The sequence below is a fragment of the Anomalospiza imberbis genome, chromosome 6 (genome assembly GCF_031753505.1).
Source record: "Anomalospiza imberbis isolate Cuckoo-Finch-1a 21T00152 chromosome 6, ASM3175350v1, whole genome shotgun sequence".
NCBI classification, from domain to species: domain Eukaryota; kingdom Metazoa; phylum Chordata; class Aves; order Passeriformes; family Viduidae; genus Anomalospiza; species Anomalospiza imberbis.
Genome location: NC_089686.1, coordinates 1,009,523 through 1,032,953, shown reverse-complemented (window position 1 = coordinate 1,032,953; position 23,431 = coordinate 1,009,523). Strand labels below are relative to the sequence as shown.

Genomic DNA, 23,431 nt, shown 5'->3' with positions numbered 1-23,431 from the left:
TCCCACTGCCCCAGGCTGCTCCCAGCCCCAGTGTGCATCCTGGCCTTGGGCACTGCCAGGGATCCAGGGGCAGCCACAGCTGCTCCGGGCACCTGTGCCAGGGCCTGCCCACCCTCACAAATAAATAATATATGGTTAATGGCATGAGAAACACCAAGCCTCATCAAGTAATGGTTTGTAAAGGGATTCAGTCTTGATGTGGAATTCCTCAGGACCCTGCAGAGGCTTCAGGCAAAAGAAAAGAGCTTCCACCCAACCTTTGTTATTTACATCATACAAGCAGCTTTGGCTCACCTTGGTGTCACTGCCTGGGGTGGCACTCAGGGCCAGGACCCGGAATTGATTTGTGTATTTGCTCAGTTCCCTCACAACCTAAGGACAGGAAAGATCCATTAATACCCTTAAAAGAGATTAGTTCCTTTTACCAACTACATCAATGAAAATACCCACTGAGTAGGAAAGGCTTAACAAAACACCCCAAAAATACTGAATCACAGAACGGTTTGGGTTGGAAGGGACCCTGAAGATCATCCAGTGCCACCCCTGCCATGGCAGGGACACCTCCCACTGTCCCAGGCTGCTCCAGCCCCAGTGTCCAGCCTGGCCTTGGGCACTGCCAGGGATCCTGGGGCATCCTGGAAATGTACCAAGAACAACCTGGAAAAATTATGAAATTATTCCTCACTTGATTTAACAAAAGTATTGACAGCCCATTAACTAGGGTAGGCTGTCAAAAAGTGAGTCTGAAGAAAAACTCTAAAAAATATAATTAACGGATGATTAATCCTGTGTAATCTGAACTCCACAAATATCCAATAAATTTCCCCAGTGTATCAGTAACTTTTAGGTCACCTATAGCTCTCAGGAGATTAACCCATGATAATGCAACAAACTCTTGGCTAAGCAACACAAACCCCGAATTTAAAAAGAAATCTTGAACTGACTAAAGAACCTTCTAAAAACATTGGGTTTTTTTAACATTTCCCAGCCAAAACTATTTTTAAACCAAAATTACAATTTAATGGAGGCCTTGCAAAAATACCTTACAGGTATCACTAACAAACAAGGCAATAACTACACACAGGCATGTTGGATGTCTTTCAAACAAAGTTAGGGACCTCAAGGACAATCTCCCCACAGTGATGCTGTATGGAGATCCTGGAAGCAATTTTGGGGAAGGTTTTTGTAACTGGGGGAGAAGAGTGGGGTGGCTCCAGCCCTACCTGGCAGTAGGCATGATTGCCAAGGGCTTTGTGGGCTTCATCAATAACCAGACATTTGATCTCCACAGCGGGACAGGTGCCACGGGAGAGGTCATTGACCATTATCTGAGGTGTGAGGAAAAAGACTCTCTTGGTGTTCCACAGCTCCCGCCGGCCCAGAGCCTGGGTGCCTCCTGGAAATTAAAGAAACAACGTTAGGGAACTGTTCTGCTGAGAACAAGGTATGGCCCGTGATCTGACAGTGACAGGGCTGGCAGACACACAAAATCATGGAATGGTTTGGGTCGGAAGGGACCTCACAGCCCATCCCATCCCACCCCTGGATGGGCAGGGACACCTCCCACTGTGCCAGGTGCTCCCAGCCCCAGTGTCCAGCCTGGCACTGCCAGGGATCCAGGACAGCTGCTCTGGGCACCCACCTGCCCACCCTCACTGAACACAGAATATTCACAGAGTCCCTGGGCTGGGAGAGACCTCCGAGACCATGGAGTCCAGCCCAGCCCCAGCAGCTCAACCCAACCCTGGCAGCCAGTGCCACATCCAGGCTTTGTTAAACACACCCAGGGATGGTGACTGCACCACCTCCCCAGGCAGAACATTCCAGAGCTTCATCACTCTTTCCGTGAAAAACCTTTTCCTGATATCCAACCTGTATTTCTCGTGGTGCAATATAATGACAAGGAAGAGCAATTTTATTTCTTGCAATAAAAAATTAAATCCAGAACCACGGAAATCAGGGCTGGGAAGCTCAAGACGCCCACTGCCCTAAGCACCATTTAAAAAACACCTCCGGGAAAGATCTGGGCCTAAAAACAGGTTATGGGTGCAGTCCTCAAGGCTGCTACCGCAGCGAGGACTAAACTGCAGCTCAGGGGGGCTGCAAAACTTCATATAAATGTGAATGGAAAGTGACGAGGAAAGTGACGAGGAAAGTGACGAGGAAAGTGACCGGGGGAGGAGAAGGAGGGGCGGAAACAGCTCTAGGGTGCGTTAAAAGAGCCATTATTCTTTGGCTCAAGCATCACAGAGCACTCCGTGCGTGCAGTGACCCACAGGGCTGCAGCGCAGCGCTTCGCCCTTTACACAGGCGGGCCAGGCCGGCAGCCGGCCCTTCGGGCAGCTCTCTCGCTGCATGTCCCCGGCGCCGTGGCTCCTCACGCCGAGCGGGCAGCAGCCGTACCTGTCATCTCCGCCATGTCCCGGCACGGGATGCCCATGACGCGGCCGCACGCCTCCATCTGCTGAGCCACCAGCGGCTTGGTGGGGGCCAGGAACAGCACCTTGCCCGAGGGGAACCAGCGGTAGAAGTTGTACATGACCACGGCGGCCACGAAAGTCTTGCCCAGCCCCGTGGGCAGGCACACGAGGGTGTTGGCCAGCAGCGCGGCGCCGGCCATGCGCTCCTGGTACGGGCGCACGGGCAGGTTGGTGGGGTAGATCCAGATGGAGCCCGCCGCCTCGCTGAAGCCCTGCAGCGGGCCGGGGTCGGCCGCGGCCGCGGCCGCCAGCAGCAGCTCGTCATCGCTGTCCCCGCCCGCGTCCCTCCGCTCGGCTGTGGCCTCGGGCGCCCGCCACACCTGCGGCAAAGTGCGCTGCCGGCCGCCGCTCATCCTGCCCCGCGCGCCGCCATCTTAGCGCTGCCTCTCAGCCGCCGCTTGAAACCGCCGCCGGCAGGGACGGGAGCCGCCTCCCGGCCCTCCCTTCCACCCGGCCCCAGCCCCGGCCCTCCCCTCGACCGGGCCCCGGCCCTCCCCTCGCCCCGAGGCGCCCGCCAAGCCCGCGGCAGGTCCCGCTGCTGCCGCCGCTGCCCTCGCTCAGGGCGCGCCCCGGGGCGGCGCCATTTTGTCCCTCCCTCGGCGCCCCTCCCCGAACCCCGCTGGCAGCTCGGCCGAGGCTGAGGGGACGGTCGGGACGGTCCGGACGGTCGGGACGCCGCCGCGGGAGCCTCCCCTTCTCGCCCGGCCCTCTCCCGGCCCGGCCCTCTCCCTGGCGGGCGGCTCCCAGCCCTCCTCTCCGGAGGAGGAGCGGGAGGCGGGTGGGAAGATGGCGGCGGCCGCGGGCCCGGCGCAGCCCTGGAGCGCCGAGGAGCTGCGGAGCGAGGCGCTGGCCAAGAAGGAGATCATCAAATTCCTGCAGGAGCACGCGGCGCAGGCGGTAATGCCGTGGGATCGTCGGCAGTAACTCGGAGGTGTGCGGGGAGGTTTGGGTTTGGCCTTCCCCTCACGGCGCCTCGCGCGCGTGTCCCGCAGTTCCTGGCGGAGCACAAGCTGCTGGGGCAGGTGAAGAACGTGGCGAAGACGGCGAATAAGGAGCAGCTGATCGCGGCTTACACGCAGCTCTTCCACACGCAGGTGAGGGCGTGGGGATGGAGCTGGGCTCGGGCAGGGCTGGGCCGAGGGATGCGGCTCCTCATCCTTCCCCTCGCAGCGCTTCAAGGGCACGGACGGCGCCGAGAAGGCGGCGGAGAAGGCGAAGCCGGCCAAGGCGGAGGAGGCCAAGGGGAAGGCGGCGAAGGCTGAGGAGGCTGTGGAGGAGGTTGGTGTGATGCCCTCGACTCGCGTGTTTCGCCTGGAAAACCAAATTATACGGGTGGCTTGTCTCGGGGTGAGGGTTAGGGGGATTTCAGGGAAAGGCTCTTCCCCAGAGGTGCTGGCACTGCCCAGGCTCCCCAGGGAACGGGCACGGCCCCGAGGCTGCCAGAGCTCCAGGAGCCTTTGGACAGCGCTGCCAGGGATGCCCAGGGTGGGGCTGCTGGGGGTCTGGGCAGGGACAGGGGCTGGACTCCACGATCCTTGTGGGTCCCTTCCAGCTCAGGAGATTGTGTGATCCTAAGTCTTCAAAAACCTGGTTACAGCAAGAAATCTGGTGTTCACGCCCCACCTTAACCTTAAGCTGCATTTCCCCCAAATGTTGCAGCCCTGCAGTAACATGAACACATTATTCACTAACAATGTCTTCTTGGGTGCCTTAAACTCAGTGATTGTTCCAGTCTTGGAACAATCTCCAGGATATCTGAGACTCCAATCCAGTCTTGGAGTCTCAGATATCCAGTCTTGGATATCTGAGACTATTTAACCCACCAGTCATAACTCTCTTTTTATAACCTTAGGGGCCACCAAAGTACACCAAATCCATTTTAAAGAAGGGTGATAAAACCAACTTCCCAAAGAAGGGAGACACTGTCCACTGCTGGTACACAGGAAAGCTGCAGGATGGGACAGTCTTCGATACCAATATTCAATCAAGTAAGGTTATGGATACAGAAATGTGCACATAAACTCTTGGGGTTGGTTGCAAATGCTCCTAGAGGGAATGCCCTGGGCTCCTCCAGCAGATGTGGGCAGGGGTTTTCCCCTGGAAGGTGTGTCTGGGAGCATTCCCGGCAAACAGCTTTATCATGGTGGTGCTGAGCTGCCCTGCAGCTCCCTGATCCTGATTTTCCATGAGCTAGCAAGGGCAGTATTTTAGGACTGGCTGGTGTCAAGTGACAGGGCTGCATCCTGCCAGCCCTGGCTTCTGGCATTCCAGGCCCCAGGGAATGTGGACTGCGGGGAGTCAACCCAAAGGGGAGATGGTGCCTAGGGAACTCTGGCACCAGCAGTGTCCTGAATTTCTGTAAACAAACACATCTTGGGGCCATCCTGTGGTGAATCTTTAAATACGGAGGCACTGGAATGAGAGGGGTTCGAATACCCTGGTGTGCAATATTCCCTGCTGGTGTTTTGTGACAGATCAGAGGGTTGAGGGGTATGGAATTGTGCAGTACCGACTGGAAAGGCTTTCCCAGCAGTGATGTCCCACACTCAGGAACAGTGTTCCAGTCACTGGAATACTGTCTGTAATTCCTCATACTTGTATGTTCCCTGTTGAATTTTCTTGGTTCCTTAATATGTCCATGACTTGTACAGTCAACTTGAGTGATTCAGGAATGAGTCTTTGGGGTTTGAAAGATGCTTTGGTGCAGCTTGGACAGTTAAGGATGTTTTTAGTGCACAGCATTAATTGAAATCTGATTAATTGAAAATCTGATATTGGGCTAAAAATACTATTAGAGGAGCAGCTATTTATATGAAGCATGATTGTAATGGCAGCTTTCTACAGAAGTGTGGAGTGTGCATGTGTGAAAATGAACATAAAGCTCTTTTCCAGGTTCAAAGAAGAAAAAAGCAGCCAAGCCCTTGAGTTTCAAAGTTGGTGTAGGAAAAGTGATCCGAGGTGTAAGTAAAGTGTTCAGGGCTCTCTCCGAGTCCCTGGGCAGTTTTGTTCTGTGGTTTATGACTGGGTGCAGGTTTTGGGCTCTGTTTCTCGTGGGGGCAGACTGCAAGGGATTGCACTGAGAGGATGGAACATCCATCCTCAGTCCTTCCCTCCTCAGGCAGTGCATGGAGCACAGGCTCTGTTCCCTGGGATCAGCCCTGTCAGTGTCTCACAGCAGCTGAGACTGATGGCATCCCCGGGCTCCATCCATCCCTGCTTGCATTCCCTGGGCTTTATTCTGTGCCAGACCTTTCCAAGGGGAAATTCCTGCTGCTGTCCACCCTGCCCCTCCCCTGGCCCAGCCTGGGGCCGTTCCCTCTCCTCCTGTCCCTGTTCCCTGGAGCACAGCCCAACCCCCCGGCTGTCCCCTCCTGTCAGGAGCTGTGCAGAGCCACAAGGTCCCCCCTGAGCCTCCTTTTCTCCAGGCTGGGCAGCAGGAAGTCCTGATGTGGGATGGGGCTGGAGCTGGGAAGGGGCTGTGTCCGTGGGCAGGGGCAGCGCTGCAGGAGCAGCAGTGGCCCAGGTTTATCCCTGTGTTTATCCCGGGTTTGTGGGTGCCAGAGCCTTCCCTCGGTGGGGACAGCACCAACCCCTGGGCCCTCCCTGGGAAGGGAATTCTGAAGCTGGGAATGCTGATGGGATGCGTGTTCCCATTGCACGGGAGCACGGAGCTGCTCTGTGGGGCTGGTGTGGGAGCAGGGAACACCCCTCGGAGCGTTCCACAGGGCTGGGGAGGACGCCTGGGGCTGTGTGGCATTCCTGGAGCCACAGAAAAAGCTGGGAAGCGCAGTGGCCGCGTTCCCTGCTGCGCTGTCCCATCTCTGGCTGGAGCTGCTCTGTCGTTGCAGTGGGATGAGGCCCTGCTGACCATGAGCAAAGGAGAGAAGGCCCAGCTGGAGATCGAGCCCGAGTGGGCCTATGGCAAGAAGGGGCAGCCCGATGCCAAGTATCCTTCCATCACCTCTGACTCCTCAGGGAGCCTGGGAATGCTGGGGGCAAGGAGGTGCTCTGTGGACAGGGATACAGGAGAGGGGGTCCCTTGTTACTCACAGCAGGCTCAGGGAGTTCAGGGCACTTCCTAGCGGTGCAATTGCCCTTTTCTTTTGGAGAAAAAGTCATGCAGGGGGAACACGCTGCTGTTTTCCACCTATTGCAGCTGCTTCCAATTGCTTCTGCCTGATGGGGATCCTAACCGGTGTAGGGAAACAGGAGCAGGGACAGAGCTACACTTGGTTCTGGGGTACAGCTGAAGTAGGGGGTGGAGGAGCGATCCCACACTGTTCCGTGCAGCCCTGTTTCTTCTTCCCAACCCTTCTGGAGAAGGGGAAGGGACTGTTCTCCTGTGCTGGAATCCTGTGATCTGAAGGGCTGCCTGGACAGTGTAACCTCCCCAGCACTGCCCCACACCTGCAGACAAGGCTGGGGCAGCTCAGGGCGATGAGGAGCCGGGTGTGCTAATGAAGGTGTGTCCATGGAGCCGTCCCTGCCTCCTGACAGCTCCTTGCTGGATCCGGGGTGTCCAGCCAGAGCCATCCCAGGGGCAGGGGGGAGGCTGGGGAGCAGCTGGGGACTCCCTGCCCAGGGAGGGGTCGCTGCAGGGGCTGTTTCCTTTCCGTTTCCTTAACGTTTGCCTACAGGATCCCACCAAACGCAAAACTCTTCTTTGAAGTGGAGCTGGTGGATATTGAATGAAGAATTCCCTGTGCTGCCGGGAATCCATTTCTGCCAGAGCGAGCTTCCTGCTGGCGTGTCTGTAACTCCTGGCTCCGGTTACAGCGGTGCCTTTGTGGAGATGAGTGCCGAGTGTTGTCCCTGCCCCGCTGCTGTAGTGACAGCCCCACCACTAAAGCAGAGTTTGTACCTGCCAGTGCCTCCCTTCTTTGTGTCTGTGCTCCCCCTGCTCCTCGGCCGGGCACTGCAGAGCCCCCAGAGCAGCAGGGCCCACACCCAGCCAGGCCTCCTTCCCTCCTGTGGAGCCCAATCCCACAGCATTCCCACTCCAAAGACCCATGGCCCCACACCCAGCCAGGCCTCCTTCCCTCCTGTGGAGCCCAATCCCACAGCATTCCCACTCCAAAGACCCATGGCCCCACACCCAGCCAGGCCTCCTTCCCTCCTGTGGAGCCCAATGCCACAGCATTCCCACTCCAAAGACCCAGGCCCCACACCCAGCCAGGGCTCCTGCCCTCCTGTGGAGCCCAATGCCACAGCATTCCCACTCCAAAGACCCATGGCCCCACACCCAGCCAGGGCTCCTGCCCTCCTGTGGAGCCCAATGCCACAGCATTCCCACTCCAAAGACCCATGGCCCCACACCCAGCCAGGCCTCCTGCCCTCCTGTGGAGCCCAATGCCACAGCATTCCCACTCCAAAGACCCATGGCCCCACACCCAGCCAGGCCTCCTGCCCTCCTGTGGAGCCCAATCCCACAGCATTCCCGCTCCATTTATTTGACAGCAGCTCTGCTGGCAGAGATCCAGGTGTTCCACAGGTGTTCCCAGGTGTCCCTGTGCCACAGCCCCTCCTGTGAACACCACCAGAGCTTCATTCAGGCATTCTCTTCTCCCTCTGGGCTCGAATGAGGCAGTCCAAGAAAGCTCAGAGCACTACGGAATTCCTCGCTTTTATTACAAAAATGGGAATGATCACTTTGATCAAAATGAAAAAAAGTTTTGCTCACACCGTGTACATGAAAAACTCTAAATACAAAACTCATCCCAAACACAGTTTGTGCTTTTAAAAAAGAATGAAGGTGGTTTAATCCCTGCCCCCTCCCACACTACAGAACCCGTGTGGCAGCTCTGCCAAGGCCCCCAGTCCCAACACAGCTCCCTGGCAGTTGGGCTGGGAGTGGGACAAACCTTGGCTCCAGCCTGGGCCAGGGCCAGGCAGCAGAGCAGCTCTGTGGCAAAACCAACTCAAACCCCCACAGCTTCAACCGCTCAATTATGGAATCATGAGACCAACGAGAATTCTTCTGATACTCCATAAATCAGTGCAGGGAATTTAAAAAATCATTTATGGTAAATGAGAATTGTACAGAGACCATTTATCAGTTACCAGCACACGAATCTTGCTTCACACATACCCTGTGAGCAGCAGCTCGGTTCACATGCAGAGGACCAAAAGCAGGTGGCACAACAGTTCCTTCACAGCCCAAAATTAGAAAAATATAATTTTTTTTTTAATTCCATCTTTGTTGAAACTGCAGCACAGTGAACTCCACTCCCTCCGGGGATCAGGTTGTGTGGTAATACTGTCCGTAATTCCAGGCGTTCTGGTAGTTGTACTGGAACCAAACACAGCAGCAGCATCAGCCACCATGTCCCTGCTGGGGGGACAGCCCACGCAGCTCCCCCAGCCCCACTGTGCCCAGCTGGGCCAGCACAGCAGCCCTGGGAATGCAGGACAGCGCTGCCATTCCTGCTGGAACAGCCCAGGAAAGGCAGGGGTGGAGGTAGCACAGGGTGCTGCCACAGGACAGATCCTGATCACAACAGAATCAAAGTATCCCGAGCTGGGAGGGACCCCAGGGATCATCCAGTGCAGCCCCCGGCCCTGCCCAGACCCCCAGCAACCCCACCCTGGGCATCCCTGTGCTCCTGGAGCTCTGGCAGCCTCGGGGCCGAGCCCATTCCCTGGAGAGCCTGGGCAGTGCTTATTCCACCTTCCCCTGATCTCCAGCCTGAGCTCCCTGGCCCAGCTTCAAGGCTGCCATTCCTGCAGTGCTGTGTGTGAAACTCAGGGCATTTTTCCTGACCTAGCACTGGACAGTCTGTGCTGGATGAGACTCCTCCCACTGCCTGATTTTGGAAAGAATTCCCGACCTGGCTGCAGACAATCTCAAGCAGGGCTGCCCAGGAGCTGTGCCCCAGTTGTACCACTGCACTCCAGCTCTGGGGGCTCTGCACGGCCTGAACAACACTTTCCATAAAACCACTTCAAAACATCCACGGATTTAAAAACACATGGATGCGGCAGTAGGGACATGGGTCAGTGGGGGCCTTGTCGGTGCTGGACTGGATGGTCTTAGAGGGCTTTTCCAACCTCAACAATTCTATCCCAAGCTAAAATTCCCTGGAGGAAGAACCCCAGAGGAAAAGCTGATTTTGCTGGTGCTGTGTACCAGCAGAACCCATTCCAAGGCACTACAGGAATTACTGCCTGGAGACAGTCACTATCCAGGCACATAGGATAGGGGCACCCCAAGGCCACTCTGGGCAGAACAGTTCCACACACCACAACCCTGCTGCCCTCCCCCTGTCCCCTCCCTGCGTTGCAGGACAGCCACCGAGGTGCTCCTCGCTCCACACAGGAACTCTGAGCACTTGGAGCAGGCCCAGAGGTGGCAGCAGGCCAAGGAGCTGCGTTCTGTCTCCCGGGAGGAGGAGGAAGCTTGCAGGCTGCCCCGGGTGGCCGTACCTGGTACCAGGCGTTGTAGTTGTAGGCGGCCTGGTTGACCTGCATGTCCCCGTCCATGAGCTGCGCCGACGCCAGCCCCGCCTCTTCCGTCAGCAGCTTCTTCTCGTCCGGCTCCTCCGAGCTGCAAGGGAACACAGCCTTGGTCTGGCACCTTGCAGGCATGCTGGGCAGGTCAGACTGTGCTCAGCGGGGTGCCCTGGTCCAGCGGGGTGAGGGAATTGGGGTCAGGGAAGGACACTTTGGGTTGTGCCTCAGAACAGGCTGGGTTTAAACCTGGTGCCCAAACTGACACAGCAAAGGCACGTTTCTGTTGAGAGACTGAGTCATGTTACCAGCACTCTTCGGCTCAGCTCAACTCAACAACTCAAAAACTTATTTTCCAAAATTGTTTCCATCCCTGGAAGTGTCCAAGGCCAGCAGGGATGGAGCTCTGAGCAGCCTATGGAAGGTGCCCCTGTCCATGGCAGGTTTCAGGGCTTTAAGGTCCCTTCCAATGCAAGCAATTCTATGATTATTTAAAGCAGCACAGCTCTATTTAGTACACACTTCAAAGGACTAAAATAAAGTGATTCTGTTCTCACATCAGTGGCCTCAAAGCTGACAAACACCTCCACGGACAGACTAAAGAACCCCCCAGAGTGAGGCTGCTCCCTGCCCTGCCCAGGGCAGCTGGGCTCAGTCCGTACCCGTTCTCCGCCCGCCGCTTCAGCGTCTCCTGCTCCTTCAGCAGCGCCTGGTGCTCGTCGTAGGCATCCAGGAGCCTGGGGAGAGCACAGCCAGTCAAACCTTGCCAGTATTTGCAACACCTGAGCAATGCCTACTGGGAACTCTAACAATACAGCAAACTGCAAAGTAATACATTCTAATGAGTGACCCACCACCAACAGGGGAAAGCCAGCTCAGTTCCATTCACAACAGCTCCAGTTCCCAACCTGCTCAACTTCCCTCACACTTCATGCATTTTTATCAAGCTCCTTTATAAAGAAGTTTTCTATAAGTGGTTTGTGATTCAGCTGCTCCTTCAGAGCCTGCTGGTGATGCCACCCACAGCAGCACAGAGATGTAGGAATCAGTGTTTAAACACTGGAAATTATTCCAATCTCAAAGCAGCACCTACAGCCTTTGCTCTTCCAGCAGGGAAAAACAAGTGTGGTTAATGCAGCACAGGAGAGTGCTGGCTAAAATTCTCACAAATGTTGAAATACCCCCTCATCTGCAGCATCTCACAAAACCTGCAGTTTCTGACAGTGTGCTCTGGGTGAAAAGAGTTCCTCGTACTCATTCTGTGCTCTGGGATTATTTGGGAACTGCAAAATTCCTTCTGTTTGATCTGACTCAGATCCCAAACTTGCACGGACTGGCTGCCATGCAGAGGCAGCAGAATTTAAGGACAGCTATTGTTAAACATACAAAGCAGAAAAACTGACTTGTCATTAATCCTTCCGGGTTATTTAGCTGCAAAATGTAAATAAAAACAATAGACAATTAAGAGGAAAAATATATTGTAGCATTGAATTTAAAACTTGCATTTCTGGTGTATCCTCCCACATAAGTGCACAGTTGTTGATAGTGCTGAACACTGAAAAATCTGACCAGTGCAGTTTTGGAAACAAGCAGCAGCTCCCAGGGAACAGAGTCTCAAAGGACACCCGTGCCACAGACCTGTCCCATTCCCCCGGGGAGCACCTCCCTTCACAGGGCTTAGCAAGGGGAAACCAACCACAGAAAACCTGGCAGGCAGCAGAGCTCTGCTCAGTGAAGTGCTGGGCACTTCAGATAAAAGGAGCAATTATCTGAAAAGAGATTCCTGTATAACAATCTATTCCTGTTTAACACCAGGAGATTGGTTTAGAAAAGCAGCTGTTCCTTACAAGGAGTTGATGGCACAAAGGAAATAATTTTACAGAAGCCACTGACCCCACCCTTTTCCCAGCACTCTCCCAGTGACCCCAGTTTGGCCACTGCCCACAGGACATCTTACTTGTTCACATCAGACCCAAAATCTTCCAGGAATTCCACTTTTCTCTGTGAGAACGTGATCCTCATTTTGATGGACAAGGCCCCATGGACGGCCTTGTCAAAGCAGCTCAGGATGTTCTCCTCGTTCTGCTTGAGGTCACCATTGTACTCCATCTCCAGCAGGTTCAGGTACAGTTTGGTGTTTTCCTGTGCAGAACAGGCATTAGGAGGTGCACACCTGACCCTCACAGCAGGTATTTAATCTGTTACACACCACAATTCACACCATGAACACACACAGTGACAGGCAATAAAGGGATTTTCCTCTCCCTGGGCTGGTTTGTTGCACTAACACACCAGAAGTGACCAACACCACAAACCCAGGTGCTGCACTTTGCTGGCAGCATCTGAGTGCCAGGTATTCCTGTGCTGACACCAAACCACCACACCCTGTCCCCACAGCAGTAACACTGAACACACTGAGAATGTTTAAGATTCTAAAAATTAAAATGAAGGTGCAAAGCACATCGTGCTTCTGATGGGAAAAGGGTGCAAGCTTCCAGATCCCCAAGCTGGGACCTTGGCAACGTCAGTTTAGAGGGACTGTTGTCTCCATGCAGTAATGGGACATTACATCCAGTTACAACTCCTGTCATCACTGTTGCCATGTTTTACAAAATGCTTCAGAAAGAGAGAAAGACACCAGGGTGGTTTGAGTTTTGGGTAAGACAGCCGAGAGGGAACACATACTTTGTCCAGTTCTATGGCTTCTGACAGCACTTTTCTTGCCTTTGGCAGGTTTTTCTGCACTTTGAAGAGGTGCCGGGCGAGTTTGATGGCATAGAAGGAGGCTTCACTGATGGACTTGGCATTCCTGACAGCATCTTCCAGCAGCTGCTCTGCCTCCTCCATGTTGCCGTGCCGGCGCTCCAGGCTGACCCTGCGCAGGCGGATCATGGCCAGCCCCAGGATGCACTCCTCAAACGTCTTCAGGATCCTTCTGGCTTCATCAATGTTGCCTGCAACAGCAGGGAGGTGCTTTAGGACAGGGCAGATTCCAGAGCTCCCCAGCAGAACCCCCCCTGAGAGGCAGGGCTGCCCTTACCCTGCTGCTCCTCGAAGGCTGCCCACAGCATGTGCACCATGGGCTTCTTGGGCAGGTGGATGGTGCAGGCCCTGCTGTACACGTGCCTCACGCCCTCGATGCTGTGGTTCTCCATGTATTTGGCATACTAGGGTTGGAAACAGAGCAGAGACCAGCCAGGTTAAAGCTTGTATTTGTCTCCAAGAACATGCCAGAACGATAAAATTCTTTTGTTTAAACCCATTCAGCACCTTTATGGAACCACTAGACTAGTTTCTGTAAGGAAGGACGTAGAGAGGCAACGCAGTTGGCAAATGCAGCAGTCAAATCTGGTTGCAAGCAGACCATCTCCTAATGCAACAGATATAGTTATAGATGAACAACGTTCCACAGGGTACAAGGGTTAGTCACCAGGTCAAGGTGTGCACCAGCAGAGCCGTGAGCTGCCTCCCTTACCTTGATCCAGAAGTCCTCATAGAGGGCACATGAAATGACACATCTCTCAAAGAGGACCACGACTCGCTCGTGAGTGCCATTCTCTATCTCAAACTCTAAGTACTCTTTCCAGTTTTTCAGCTGAATTTTCTCCAGAGGTTTTACATGAAAGTAAGGCCTCTTGATCTGCAAGAGTCACAGGATGCAACTGGTGATTACAAACACACCACCAAGGGGGGTCAAACAATCAACAGCCACACAGCCAACACTCAGCTCCTGCCATTTCAGTGATCAGGGCTCAGTGACACCACCTCATCTACTCAATCCAGGGTTATCCAGGTATGGATCAAGGGATTTACTGCAGTGACATTCCAGGCTAGAAACCTCCTTTCCTAGAGAGCTTTTGGAGTGCAAGTGTTTAGAGATGCTGGGGGAGGACCCAAGGCAGGCCAGTGTCAGTGACACTATGGACACACTGGACATTGCCCACACCCATCCACACAAGTGACGTGCCCACTGTGGGACACCCAGCCCACAAATTCAACTCAGAATTTGGCTGAGAATCATGACAAGGAAAGACAGAGAACTGAACTGGACTTCCTATCAAGTATTTACCTCAATCTGGTTATAGTAAGACCACAAATTTAGCACCACTGTCTTGTCATTGGTGGCTGCAAGAGGGGCTGGGTGGGACAGAGCTCAGCACAGAAAATTAAACATTGCTCTGTTTAAATTTAAATTGCTTTGTCTGGCATCCTGGCAGAAATCCTTTGCTTTTCCTCACCATCATTATTGCATTTGATTATCTCTCTCCTGTGCTACAACTCCCTCTCAGATCCAAACCCATACAAATGGATGAAGAACTTACAGTAATTAAGGAGAATCCAATTCTTCAAAGCCACCTGAAATTTAAAGCCAATCCCTCCCTTCAGGCTCCTCACTGATCTCTGGTGTGGAACCTAACACTCTGTGGCCATTTTGCCCAGCTCACAGTCCCATTCCTGCTGGAAACAGCTCTAAGGAATCCCCAGCCCTGGGTGGGATCTGTGCTGTCCTTTATGGAGAGCTGAACTCTGCAGGTCCAGCTCCTCCCAGCCCCAGCCCCTCGGTGCTCCAGAGCAGACACTGGTGGCAACAAGAGCACACTGTGGCCAGCAGCAAGGGGACACTGTTTCCCACACTTTCCTTTCCAATGCCCACAGTTGCAGTGCTCTCCCAAGTCCCACAGACTGGCAGCTTAAGGCTTCCCAAGGCAGGAATCTGGGACACTCTGCCTGCTCTGCTCCCTCCTGCCACAGGTCACTGGCACAGAGCTCCCTGACAATGGCTCCCCACTCTGCTTGCGAGCTCCTGGGCTGTCCAGGCACCTGGCCCAGTCCCACCCAGTGCAGTCAGTCACCCACCAGTTCTGCCATCACCCAACCCAGTAAAGAGTCTCTGAAAATCTGTCCCAGCTGGGTAACACAATGGACTCTTTAGAGTAAGAAGTAAATTTAAAACAAGGACCATGTTTGCCAGGAAGAAAAATATCAAGACTGAGAATGAAAACCTCCCGTTTTTTCAAATGGAATCCAACCTAATTCTACAGCAAAAGCTGTATATTTGCAGTGGTCAAATCGTTAGCTTAATTAATTACTTTTAATACATTACACATAGGAGGTCCAAAACAAAAGCTACCTGATTAAGTGTGTAATGTTACAATACAAATCCACAGGAATTTCATTCTCCTCTGAGCACAGGCTTACCTTTCAAGGGGAATCCCCTCCATCCCCTCATGCCTCTGCATCACCCCAGGGCATGAGCAGCACTAACTCCCAGGACTCACTGGCTTAGCAAACATTACAGCACCTTGCCTCTCTCCAAACACTGCTCTGAGATCTTTGCACCACCAGGTGCCAGGTGCCTCCTCACAAGAAAAATGGCAGAGAAGTGAAACTGTTCCAATTTTGAGTCTCTGTTCAATCCCCTCCCAGCAGTTTAAGTCAAGGCTGTTTCACAGAATTCCCAGCTCCCAGTCCTGTTCCCAAACCACTTGCTGGTGCTGCCTCACACAAACCCCACTTACCGCTTCCTCAAACGTCCACCTCTTACTGACTTCATGCTCGTTGTGGTTAAATATCTCCTGATGGATCTCAATGATTCTGTGCCTCATGTTCTCTATCTCAGTGATTAGCTAGAACGGAATGTTAGAAAATATAACACAAGCAGACATGGTATCACCTTTGTAAGTGCTTCCTGTGCCAGTGACATGCATGGATTCTCCCTGAGCAGCCAGGGGAGGGCTGGGACACTGCCTGATGCAGCCCTGGGCCTTAGCACACACAGCTGAACTGGTTTTTATCCTATGCTAAAGCTGATTGGAGATTAAGGATGGATTTGGATCCAAGTCAGCCCTGGTTTCAGTGTGTCTCTGTTTTCACCATCAGCAATTCCTTTGGACAGCTCCAGGCTTTCCTAGGCCTGTAACAGTCTGAACCTGCCCAGGCCACTGCTGATGAGGAGCTTTCTTAGACCACAGATCCCAATCTGCTGACCTGGAATAATTATTATTTGTTCCTAAGGTTTTGTACACTGCTCCTTTCATTTTCTAACTCATTTCATTACCAGCTCTGCCGGCACTGGAAAGGCTGTGCTGTTAGCACACGAGCCGCTGGGCAGTGATGTGCAGGAGCTCTCTGGGCACAGCTCAAGTGGGTGCAGTGGAACCCCTGCTCCAGGGAAGGACAGGGTGCCAGTGCCACCCCATGCAGGTGCATTGGTGGGGTCGGTGATGTCCTCGGTGCCACAGGGCACTGCTGTGCAGGAGCTCTCTGGGCACACGGAGCTGGCTGCAGTGGAAGAAGCCCTGCCCAGCCCCAGGGAAGGACAGGGTGCCAGTGCCACCCCATGCAGGTGCATTGGTGGGGTCAGTGATGTCCTCGGTGCCACAGGGCACCGATGTGCAGGAGCTCTCTGGGCACACGGAGCTGGCTGCAGTGGAAGAAGCCCTGCCCAGCCCCAGGGAAGGACAGGGTGGTACTGTGTGCCCAGCCCGTGCAGGTACCTTGGCGGGGTCGGTGATGTCCTCGGTGCCGCAGGGCAGCTCGTCCCCGTCCTCGCCGCTGTGGCCGCTGGCAGCCGCCAGCTCCCGGCGCAGCTGCACAAACTGCTCCGTGGTCAGGAAGTCTCGGGGCAGGTTGTTCTGGATGTGTTCTTTAAACCTAACAGCCACAAAGAGGCACTGCAAAGGGGCTGTCTCACACTGCACTGCTGCCCAACAGGGCACAACTGTAAATCCCGGGGGCTCTGCTCTGCTTCATGGCTCCTGAGAGACACTGAGTGCTGCCAGCTCACGCCCAGAACTGCCAGCACCATCACCCTCACAAGTGCCATGTGCCAAAGGGACAGAACCCTTGTCATGGAAAAGAGATGGCAAAGGACAAAATCAGTTATAAAGGAAATATTTATTGCCCACACCAAGAGATCTGGGGAAGACTGTGTGCAATTTAACTGAGGTTGCTGCTCAAGTTTCCCTACCAGTGATGAATTCCACAACCTAAAACTTAACCAGGATTCCCCTTTAGTCAGTTAAAGTGGTGCTTCACCATGCATGGGCACTGCATGAGTATTAAAGTCTAAAACTGCTCATCCTGATTTCTCAAAGACATCCTCTCTTCTTCCCTACACTTCCAAGGCCTGTCCTTATTCCACAACAAAACCTCTGAATTTATCTAAAACCCTCAAATGTGCATCAGTACTTTTAAACAACCAGTCCAACAGCCTGAGTATATAAGTAAATAACTACATAGAACTGTTCCAAGTTCTTGTGCCGAGTATTTGCACCTCTCCCATGGCATTAACTCCCTGTTTTCCCTTTACCTCTGGAAGTGGTGGCTGTAGAGCTGCGTTGGGATTCCCAGGATGCGGTCATAGATGGATGTAACTTCCCTTAGGTTTCCCTGGTCATTTTCCCAGTTTATATACATTTCCCAGAGTCTGTCAGAACGGAAATCTGTCCCAGCCGCCAGCACTGCATGTTCATAGGCTCTGGAAAAGGAAAGGTTTTACACTGGTTTCTGGATGCCAGGACAGAACAAGGAAGGAAAGTCCTGGCTCTTATTAAACGTTATGAGCACCCTCATTTATTTGAAACTAGACTTATATTAATTATTTACGTTCTTCGAAGTGTTTTCCAGATATCTGCAGCAAGGTCTCTAGAGATTCTAAAAGCTCACTCTCATTTTTTTCCTCCAGCATTTCCACAACAGAACAAATACAGGCAACAGCAAAAGCCAGTGGCAGGAACACAAGGCATTAGGAAAATACACAACCTTTACCACTTTTGTCTTGTACAGACTCCAAACCCACCAGTGCAGCACTGTAACATCCAAAAGCTGCGCAGCAATTCTGCAGCTTGATTCAGATTCAATTCCAGTTCAATCAAGCCTTCAGATCAAACTCTAGCCCAACCCTTTAACCAGGTCCACTGCCAGCCAGACACATCCTAGCCATACCCTGGAAACCCCAAGGAATTAAATTCCAGGATTCCAAATGCTGCACTAAGTATTTCTTAACATCCAGTCTGAAGCTCTCAAGCTTTTGCCCCTAGTCTCCCCCTTCTTACGGAATTTGGCTCCATCATCTCTTAATTTAAAAATCCTTACAGTGGACTGTTATGAACTACCTTACCAGGTTTTTCTGAATTTGCCCCTTGTCTTAAAAACACAGTAACCTGATCCCAGTGGTGTGTATGGACATCGGGCTGCTCCCAACTCACCCCCTGATGGTACTGTTAGTTTCAGGATCAGCAGGGTCCAAGGTCTCCTTTAGGAAGTTTATATAATGTATCCAAAGATCAACACTAAGAGGAATTGCCTGAAGCCCTCGGCGATAGACCTATGAAGAGAACATGAACTGTACTTCAAATCCTTAATGGGGTCCTAAGAGAGAGGCAACACTGTGTTATCCGGTGAACCTTAGAAATACTAAGTACTGGAATTTTGTTTAAATAATCTACCATTACCATTCGGGTGGAGGTTGGATAGAACATGGCAATGTTCTGATCTCCACGTGCAGAGTCTTGATCTTCAAAGCGCAGCGGTCCCTGCATTCTGACCAGGTTGTGTGGGCAGGCTTTGGGGTACAGACCATAGGGCACAGACCCATTAGAGCATCATTGACAGCGTCTGACCAAAAATGCAATAAGATGGAGCAATTGTGACCAGCAAACCAACTATTATTGTTTTGAAAATGAGTAATAAATGGAAGTGACAGAAAAGCCCTGCCCTACTTGTTAAGCTGCAGTGTAATACAGAGGCTTGCACTGCAAAGCTTGACAAACTGTAGAGGTTTAACGCACCTGCCAACAAAGAGAGAGAACATTAGCTCCAAATGCCACAGCTGTGACACGTGCAAACACGTCCCTCGAGCCCTGGCCGTGCAGGGCAGGCACTGGCAGCCCAATGACTCGCAGTGGGACAGTCATTGTTGGCTTTGGGACTGGTGGCAGCGCTGGCCCCGGGCCCTACGTACCTCGTCTGACTGCTTGATGTTGTCGTGGCGCTTCTCCAGGTCCGCGTATTTCTTCCAGTACCCATAGCAGTAGGGGTAGTGTGAGAAAAACCTGTCAAAGGCTTTCCTGGCTGCTGGCAAGTGGTTCTGTGGGAAACAGAGAGAGCACAATCAGTGCTTCCCGTAGCAACAGCTTCAGGTTATTTTACATACAATGATTAACACTGTGTTAGAGATGCCTGCTGCTATTTTGACATTGACAACCCGGGCTACTGGAAGGTGCCCCTGAACGTGGCAGTGGGGTGGAACTGGACGAGCTTTTTAAGGTCACTTCCAACCCAAACCATCCTGGCATTTTATGATTAAATGACAGCAGTGGCAAGGACAGCTGCCTTAAATCAGCATCAGTGACAGCCTGATGTGCATTCCCCATTTGCCACTGGAATTCCATGACTTTAGTTTTCGTTGTTTATTTATTTCGGGGAGACCGAGGAGAAAGTGGCAGGTACTAACCTCCTGCTCTACATACTGCAGTAGATAAACCCATCCTGTGAAATCCTGCGGATTGTCCTCTACCACTTTCCAAAACTTGTCAAAATCCAGAGGGAAGTCAGCCTCGATATCTGTGGTCTGTAAGCTCTCAATGTTTGGAATTTCGCTCTCCTGCGTGTTGTCCTCGTTGAGGTCCGGGGAGCTGTCCGGGGACTGCTCCATCTCGGTGACACTCATGATCTCGGTGCTGAAGTCCATGTGCTGCTCCTCGGCCGCGCTCTCGGCGCCGGGCTCCGCGCTCTCATTGCCCACAGTCGGCTGCTCCTCCTCCGTGCTCTCCGCGTTCTCCATGGCAGCGCTGTGCGACTGGATCCTGCGGGAACAGCACCACTCAGTACTCCCGGGCTGCCAGCCGGCAGCCCAGAGCGGCCCCGGTGCTCCAGGCATCCCTGTATTTCACCACAACCCCGACGGCACCTGCCTCACCCATCAGCCTTGTTCAACAACAAAAAATATTAGCAGCAGTCACAGATTTCCACATTTGCACACATAAATCATTGTGGGTTTCTAAAAATCTATTGCAGGGAGCTACCGAGGTATAAAAATGAATCATTACAGTTTTCCTGTAGGAGTCTGGTGGACGTTTATTTAAATAAAGAATTATGTTCGAATTCCATAGAAACATTTAGGCTGGAAAAGGTGTCTGAGACTATCAGGTCCAAGTTCTTCCAGCAGTTCCAGGGCCACCTTGGACCCATGTCCCTAAATTCATTAAATTTTCCTACCTACTACAAGTCAGCAAATTCTTAGTGAAATAAACAGGTGTTAAAGGGTGCCCTCAACACCAGGCTAAAACAAAGACAAGAATTCCTGTCAGCACCGACTCAGTTCCCATTAGTGATGTCCAAACACCCCCAGCAGCACCAGAGGGCCACAGAAACGCTCTGGTACCCCTGACCTGCAGCCCCTCACTCCCAGGTACACCCAGTGCCAGGCACTTCCTCCTGGCCCTTGGGACAGACTCCTGCTTCCTCCCACTCTTCTTCTGATGTCCCTGCCAAGAGCCACCGCCTGGCCCTGCCCTGCTGTGCCAGCGCCAGGCCAGCCTGACCTGGCTGGGTGCCACCCAGCCTCGGCTGATCCCGGCCTTCCCTCCCGGAGGCGGAGCAGGGGCACTGAGCCGAGCCTGCTCCGTGGCCCTGCCGGCTCAGGGATCCCAGGGAACACCACCCTGCAGGACACAACAGCTCCCAGCTGTGAGTCCAGCTGGCATGAAGGACAGCGTTGGGCTGTCATCCTCACACGCTGCACTGCACTCCCAGTTCCTCCTGTGCTCTCCTCGGAGCAGGTGGCAAATACATTTGGGATTTCAAAAAGAAAGCACAAGTCCCCACCCCAGAAGTCTCCAGAGTTCTTTCATACCGAAAACCTGAAGAGACAACACCCAGACCACTGCTTTCACTTCAACAAGGACATGGAGAAGACACCACTACATACTGGGTGAACTTCTTGCCAGAAAGGAAAAATGTCTCTCCCTTATCTTCAGCAGCTTCAACTCCTATGATAACAGCTCATGTTTTCCCAGGAGTTCACCAAGCCAAGGAACCTTGGCACAAGGTTCAAGAGTCCATGTGGTCTACCCTGCATGCTTTCCAATAACTGCTTTTTAAAGTATTTTTGCTCTGCCTCATCAGGCAGCCACGGGCTTGGAGCAGCCTGGGGTACTGATGGGTGTCCCTGCTCATGGCAGGGGGTGGAACTGGATGGGCTTTGAAGTGCCTTCCAGCCCAAACCATTCTGTGACTATGATTTTGAGAAAAAAACCCTCATTTGTAACATTAAGTTATACACTAAGTATCAAAGAGTAAACACTGTGCTTTTCCCAGCGCAACAGGCAGAGCTCTGAATCACTCAAAGGCTGCTGCACTGCCTCGTGCAGGTTCTAAAATCCAGTGGTAAGAGGAGGGAGTGACACAAACTCCAGCCACAGCACGAGGAAAAATAGCTTAAAGGCTATTTACAGCTCTAAAACTTGACATGACAGTGACAGAAGGAACTAGCGAGAGGAAATGGCTTCAAATCGCACCAGGAGAGGTTCATGTTGGATACTGGGGAAATTTCTTCATGGAAAAGCTGTCCAGCCCTGGCACAGCTGCCCTGGGCAGTGCTGGAGTCCCCATCCCTGGGGAGGATTTTTTTTAAATCCCTGGAGGGATTTAAAGCCCTGTGGATGTGGCACTTGGGGACATGGCTGCACGGGAGAATGGTTGGACCTAATGATCATTCCTAATGATTCCATGGATTCTGTCATCATAGAAAAGCAGTAATTCATGACCTAAACTTATCCTGATGTTTAACAGATGTTTTCTCCCTCTAGCTGATTCAGAAGACATATTCCATCTTAAAAAAAAAAAAAATACCCAGCTCATCAAATCCAGCCATCTTCAGACTAGCAGGGAAAAAAGAACGAGGGAGAAGCCGTAAGGACTGGCACACAAGGTCTGAGCTTGCGAAAACTCACAAGGATCAGCACACGTGGCTTCAAACTGAAACCAAGACGGTCTGACAGCTCTTCCAGCCAAACGCCTTCCAGTCTGATCCCTGGCATATCGCAAAATCTGACAGCAGTCCATGGCTTCCACCGGCCAATGCAACAGGCCACGAAAATCCAGGGATGGGGCACACCAGGGAAACTCAATTCCGGGGTTTTCACCTTAATTCCAAAGGGTTTGACATCACACAGGCTAAACAACTGAATCAGAGTATCAGACAGCTACACACACACTGGTATTAAATAATTGATGCCAACATGTATTACTCAGCCTGCTGCCAGCAAAAGGCTGCTGTATGCAGAACTGCCGCTCATAAACGTGAATGAACTCATGGAAAACAAGCAGGGAAACTGCAGAGGGGCAGGAATGCGGAGCCTTATCGGAGCTCTGCCCACAACAATCCGTTCACACCTCCGATAAGGCGCGGCTGGAACCACCCGGGCGGGGGCAGGGCCGGCGCTGCCCGGGCCCAGCGCGGCTGTGCCGGCATTAGGTTTGAATCACGGAACCGTTTACTGGAAAAGCCCTTCAAGGCCATCGAGTCCCAGCTGTGCCCGATCCCCACCTCGCCGCCAGCCCAGAGCTCTGAGTGCCACGTCCAGGAATTCCTGGGACACCTCCAGGCATGGGCACTCCAAAGCTCCCTGGGCAGCCCTGCCAAGGCCTGGCCAGCCTTTCCATGGGGAAATTCCTGCTGCTGTCCAGCCCGAGCCTGCCCTGGCCCAGCCTGCGGCCGTTCCCTGTGGATCAGGGCCTCTCCGGGGCCCAGTCTGAGCAATAACGTCACAAACCGCGCGGCGCGGAGCGGCTCCGCGCGGGCCCGTTACTCGCCCGGCGGCCGTTCAACGCAGAAAGCAGGGATACAAGGATACCACAGGGACGCCGGGATACACCCCCACGGCACAGCTCACCTCTCGGCCAGACCCAAGGCCCGGCAGCGGCCGCGGAACGCGACGGGGCCGACACGGCGCTCGGAGGGCCCCGCACGCGGCCCGGCCCGGCCCGGCCCAGCCCCCGCCCGCCTCGGCCTCCCGCCCCGGCTGTCCCTCGGCCCGGCCGCTCCCGACCGCTGTCGGAGCGCCCCGCTCTCCTGCCCTTGGCGCCGTGCGGCCGCGGCCCGTCGCCGCTCGCCGGTACCTGCCGGGGCCGCCACAGCCGGGGCCGCCGCCGCCGCCGCCGCCGCCGCCTCGCCCGGGCCCCGCGCACCGCGCACCGCGCACGCGCACTGCGCACGGCCCGCGCGCGCGCCCGCCCGCCTGCCCCCGCGCGTGCGCCCCCAGCGCCCGCCCCTTCCCGCCCAATGGCGGCGGTCCCTGAGGGAGCGGGCAGCGGCACGGGGCCCGGCACGGGAACGGAACACATACCGCCCGCTCGGGGAGCCAACACAGCCCCGCAAAGGGAGTGAAATGAACACAGCCCCCTAGGGAAACGCATCCCAGAACCATCTGGAGACATTCACCCAGATCCTGCTGCCCACCCGGCACTGCCACTGTAGCGCTTAAACCACTAAACCAAGT

At 53.7% G+C, this 23,431-nt stretch overlaps 3 protein-coding genes and 1 non-coding gene across 11 annotated transcripts in view; 1 reads left to right on the top strand and 3 right to left on the bottom strand.

The window, feature by feature from the left end:
- FANCM (FA complementation group M) overlaps nt 1-2,911 on the bottom strand; it is a 50,389-nt gene extending 47,478 nt beyond the window's left edge. For 3 of the 5 annotated variants that reach the window (XM_068192030.1, XM_068192032.1, XM_068192033.1), the window contains exons 1-3: nt 2,404-2,910; nt 1,224-1,396; nt 295-372 (exon numbers count right to left, since the gene is read on the bottom strand). In XM_068192030.1, the coding sequence (XP_068048131.1) occupies nt 295-372; nt 1,224-1,396; nt 2,404-2,833 (681 nt within the window). In that variant the 5' untranslated portion in view covers nt 2,834-2,910. Of the gene's footprint in view, nt 1-294; nt 373-1,223; nt 1,397-2,403 lie in introns of all 5 variants that reach the window. The other 2 variants (XR_010999683.1, XM_068192031.1) reach the window with 2 other exon arrangements.
- Nucleotides 2,912-3,185: 274 nt separating this feature from the next.
- FKBP3 (FKBP prolyl isomerase 3) lies at nt 3,186-7,345 on the top strand. Its single transcript, XM_068192045.1, has 7 exons — nt 3,186-3,377; nt 3,473-3,574; nt 3,651-3,758; nt 4,333-4,468; nt 5,373-5,440; nt 6,329-6,426; nt 7,118-7,345. The coding sequence occupies exons 1-7, from the start codon at nt 3,267-3,269 to the stop codon at nt 7,170-7,172; spliced, it is 678 nt and encodes a 225-aa protein (XP_068048146.1). The 5' UTR covers nt 3,186-3,266; the 3' UTR covers nt 7,173-7,345.
- Nucleotides 7,346-8,087: 742 nt separating this feature from the next.
- On the bottom strand, nt 8,088-23,181 carry PRPF39 (pre-mRNA processing factor 39). 4 transcript variants are annotated; one of them, XM_068192038.1, is made up of 14 exons: nt 23,052-23,181; nt 19,384-19,735; nt 18,892-19,017; nt 18,137-18,255; nt 17,239-17,406; nt 16,424-16,580; nt 15,446-15,553; nt 13,402-13,566; nt 12,967-13,093; nt 12,612-12,880; nt 11,884-12,068; nt 10,589-10,663; nt 9,903-10,023; nt 8,088-8,769 (listed from the first exon to the last, which is right to left on the bottom strand). In XM_068192038.1, the coding sequence occupies exons 2-14, from the start codon at nt 19,711-19,713 to the stop codon at nt 8,719-8,721; spliced, it is 2,001 nt and encodes a 666-aa protein (XP_068048139.1). In that variant the 5' UTR covers nt 19,714-19,735; nt 23,052-23,181; the 3' UTR covers nt 8,088-8,718. The 4 variants fall into 4 exon arrangements, with proteins under 4 accessions (XP_068048139.1, XP_068048142.1, XP_068048141.1 ...); XM_068192041.1 differs by lacking the exons at nt 19,384-19,735; nt 23,052-23,181 and adding an exon at nt 18,383-18,545 and having other exon boundaries at nt 18,892-18,995; XM_068192040.1 differs by lacking the exons at nt 18,892-19,017; nt 19,384-19,735; nt 23,052-23,181 and adding exons at nt 18,383-18,545; nt 18,650-18,885.
- On the bottom strand, nt 12,443-12,528 carry LOC137476715 (small nucleolar RNA SNORD127). Its single transcript, XR_011000550.1, has one exon. It is a non-coding gene; the product is annotated as a small nucleolar RNA SNORD127 (small nucleolar RNA).
- Nucleotides 23,182-23,431: the final 250 nt, after the last annotated feature.

What these genes read in the sequence shown, in the direction of transcription:
- FKBP3 (XM_068192045.1), top strand. Translation starts at nt 3,267, where the DNA reads ATGGCGGCGGCCGCGGGCCCGGCGCAGCCCTGGAGCGCCGAGGAGCTG. An exon ending in AGGAGCACGCGGCGCAGGCG is followed by an intron (nt 3,378 to 3,472) that starts GTAATGCCGTGG and finishes CGTGTCCCGCAG; the next exon opens with TTCCTGGCGGAGCACAAGCT. An exon ending in TAGGAAAAGTGATCCGAGGT is followed by an intron (nt 5,441 to 6,328) that starts GTAAGTAAAGTG and finishes CTGTCGTTGCAG; the next exon opens with TGGGATGAGGCCCTGCTGAC.
- PRPF39 (XM_068192038.1), bottom strand. Translation starts at nt 19,713, where the DNA reads ATGGAGAACGCGGAGAGCACGGAGGAGGAGCAGCCGACTGTGGGCAAT. An exon ending in ACTAACAGTACCATCAGGGG is followed by an intron (nt 17,407 to 18,136) that starts GTGAGTTGGGAG and finishes TTCCTTTTCCAG; the next exon opens with AGCCTATGAACATGCAGTGC. An exon ending in ATGAGGACTTCTGGATCAAG is followed by an intron (nt 13,094 to 13,401) that starts GTAAGGGAGGCA and finishes TTCCAACCCTAG; the next exon opens with TATGCCAAATACATGGAGAA.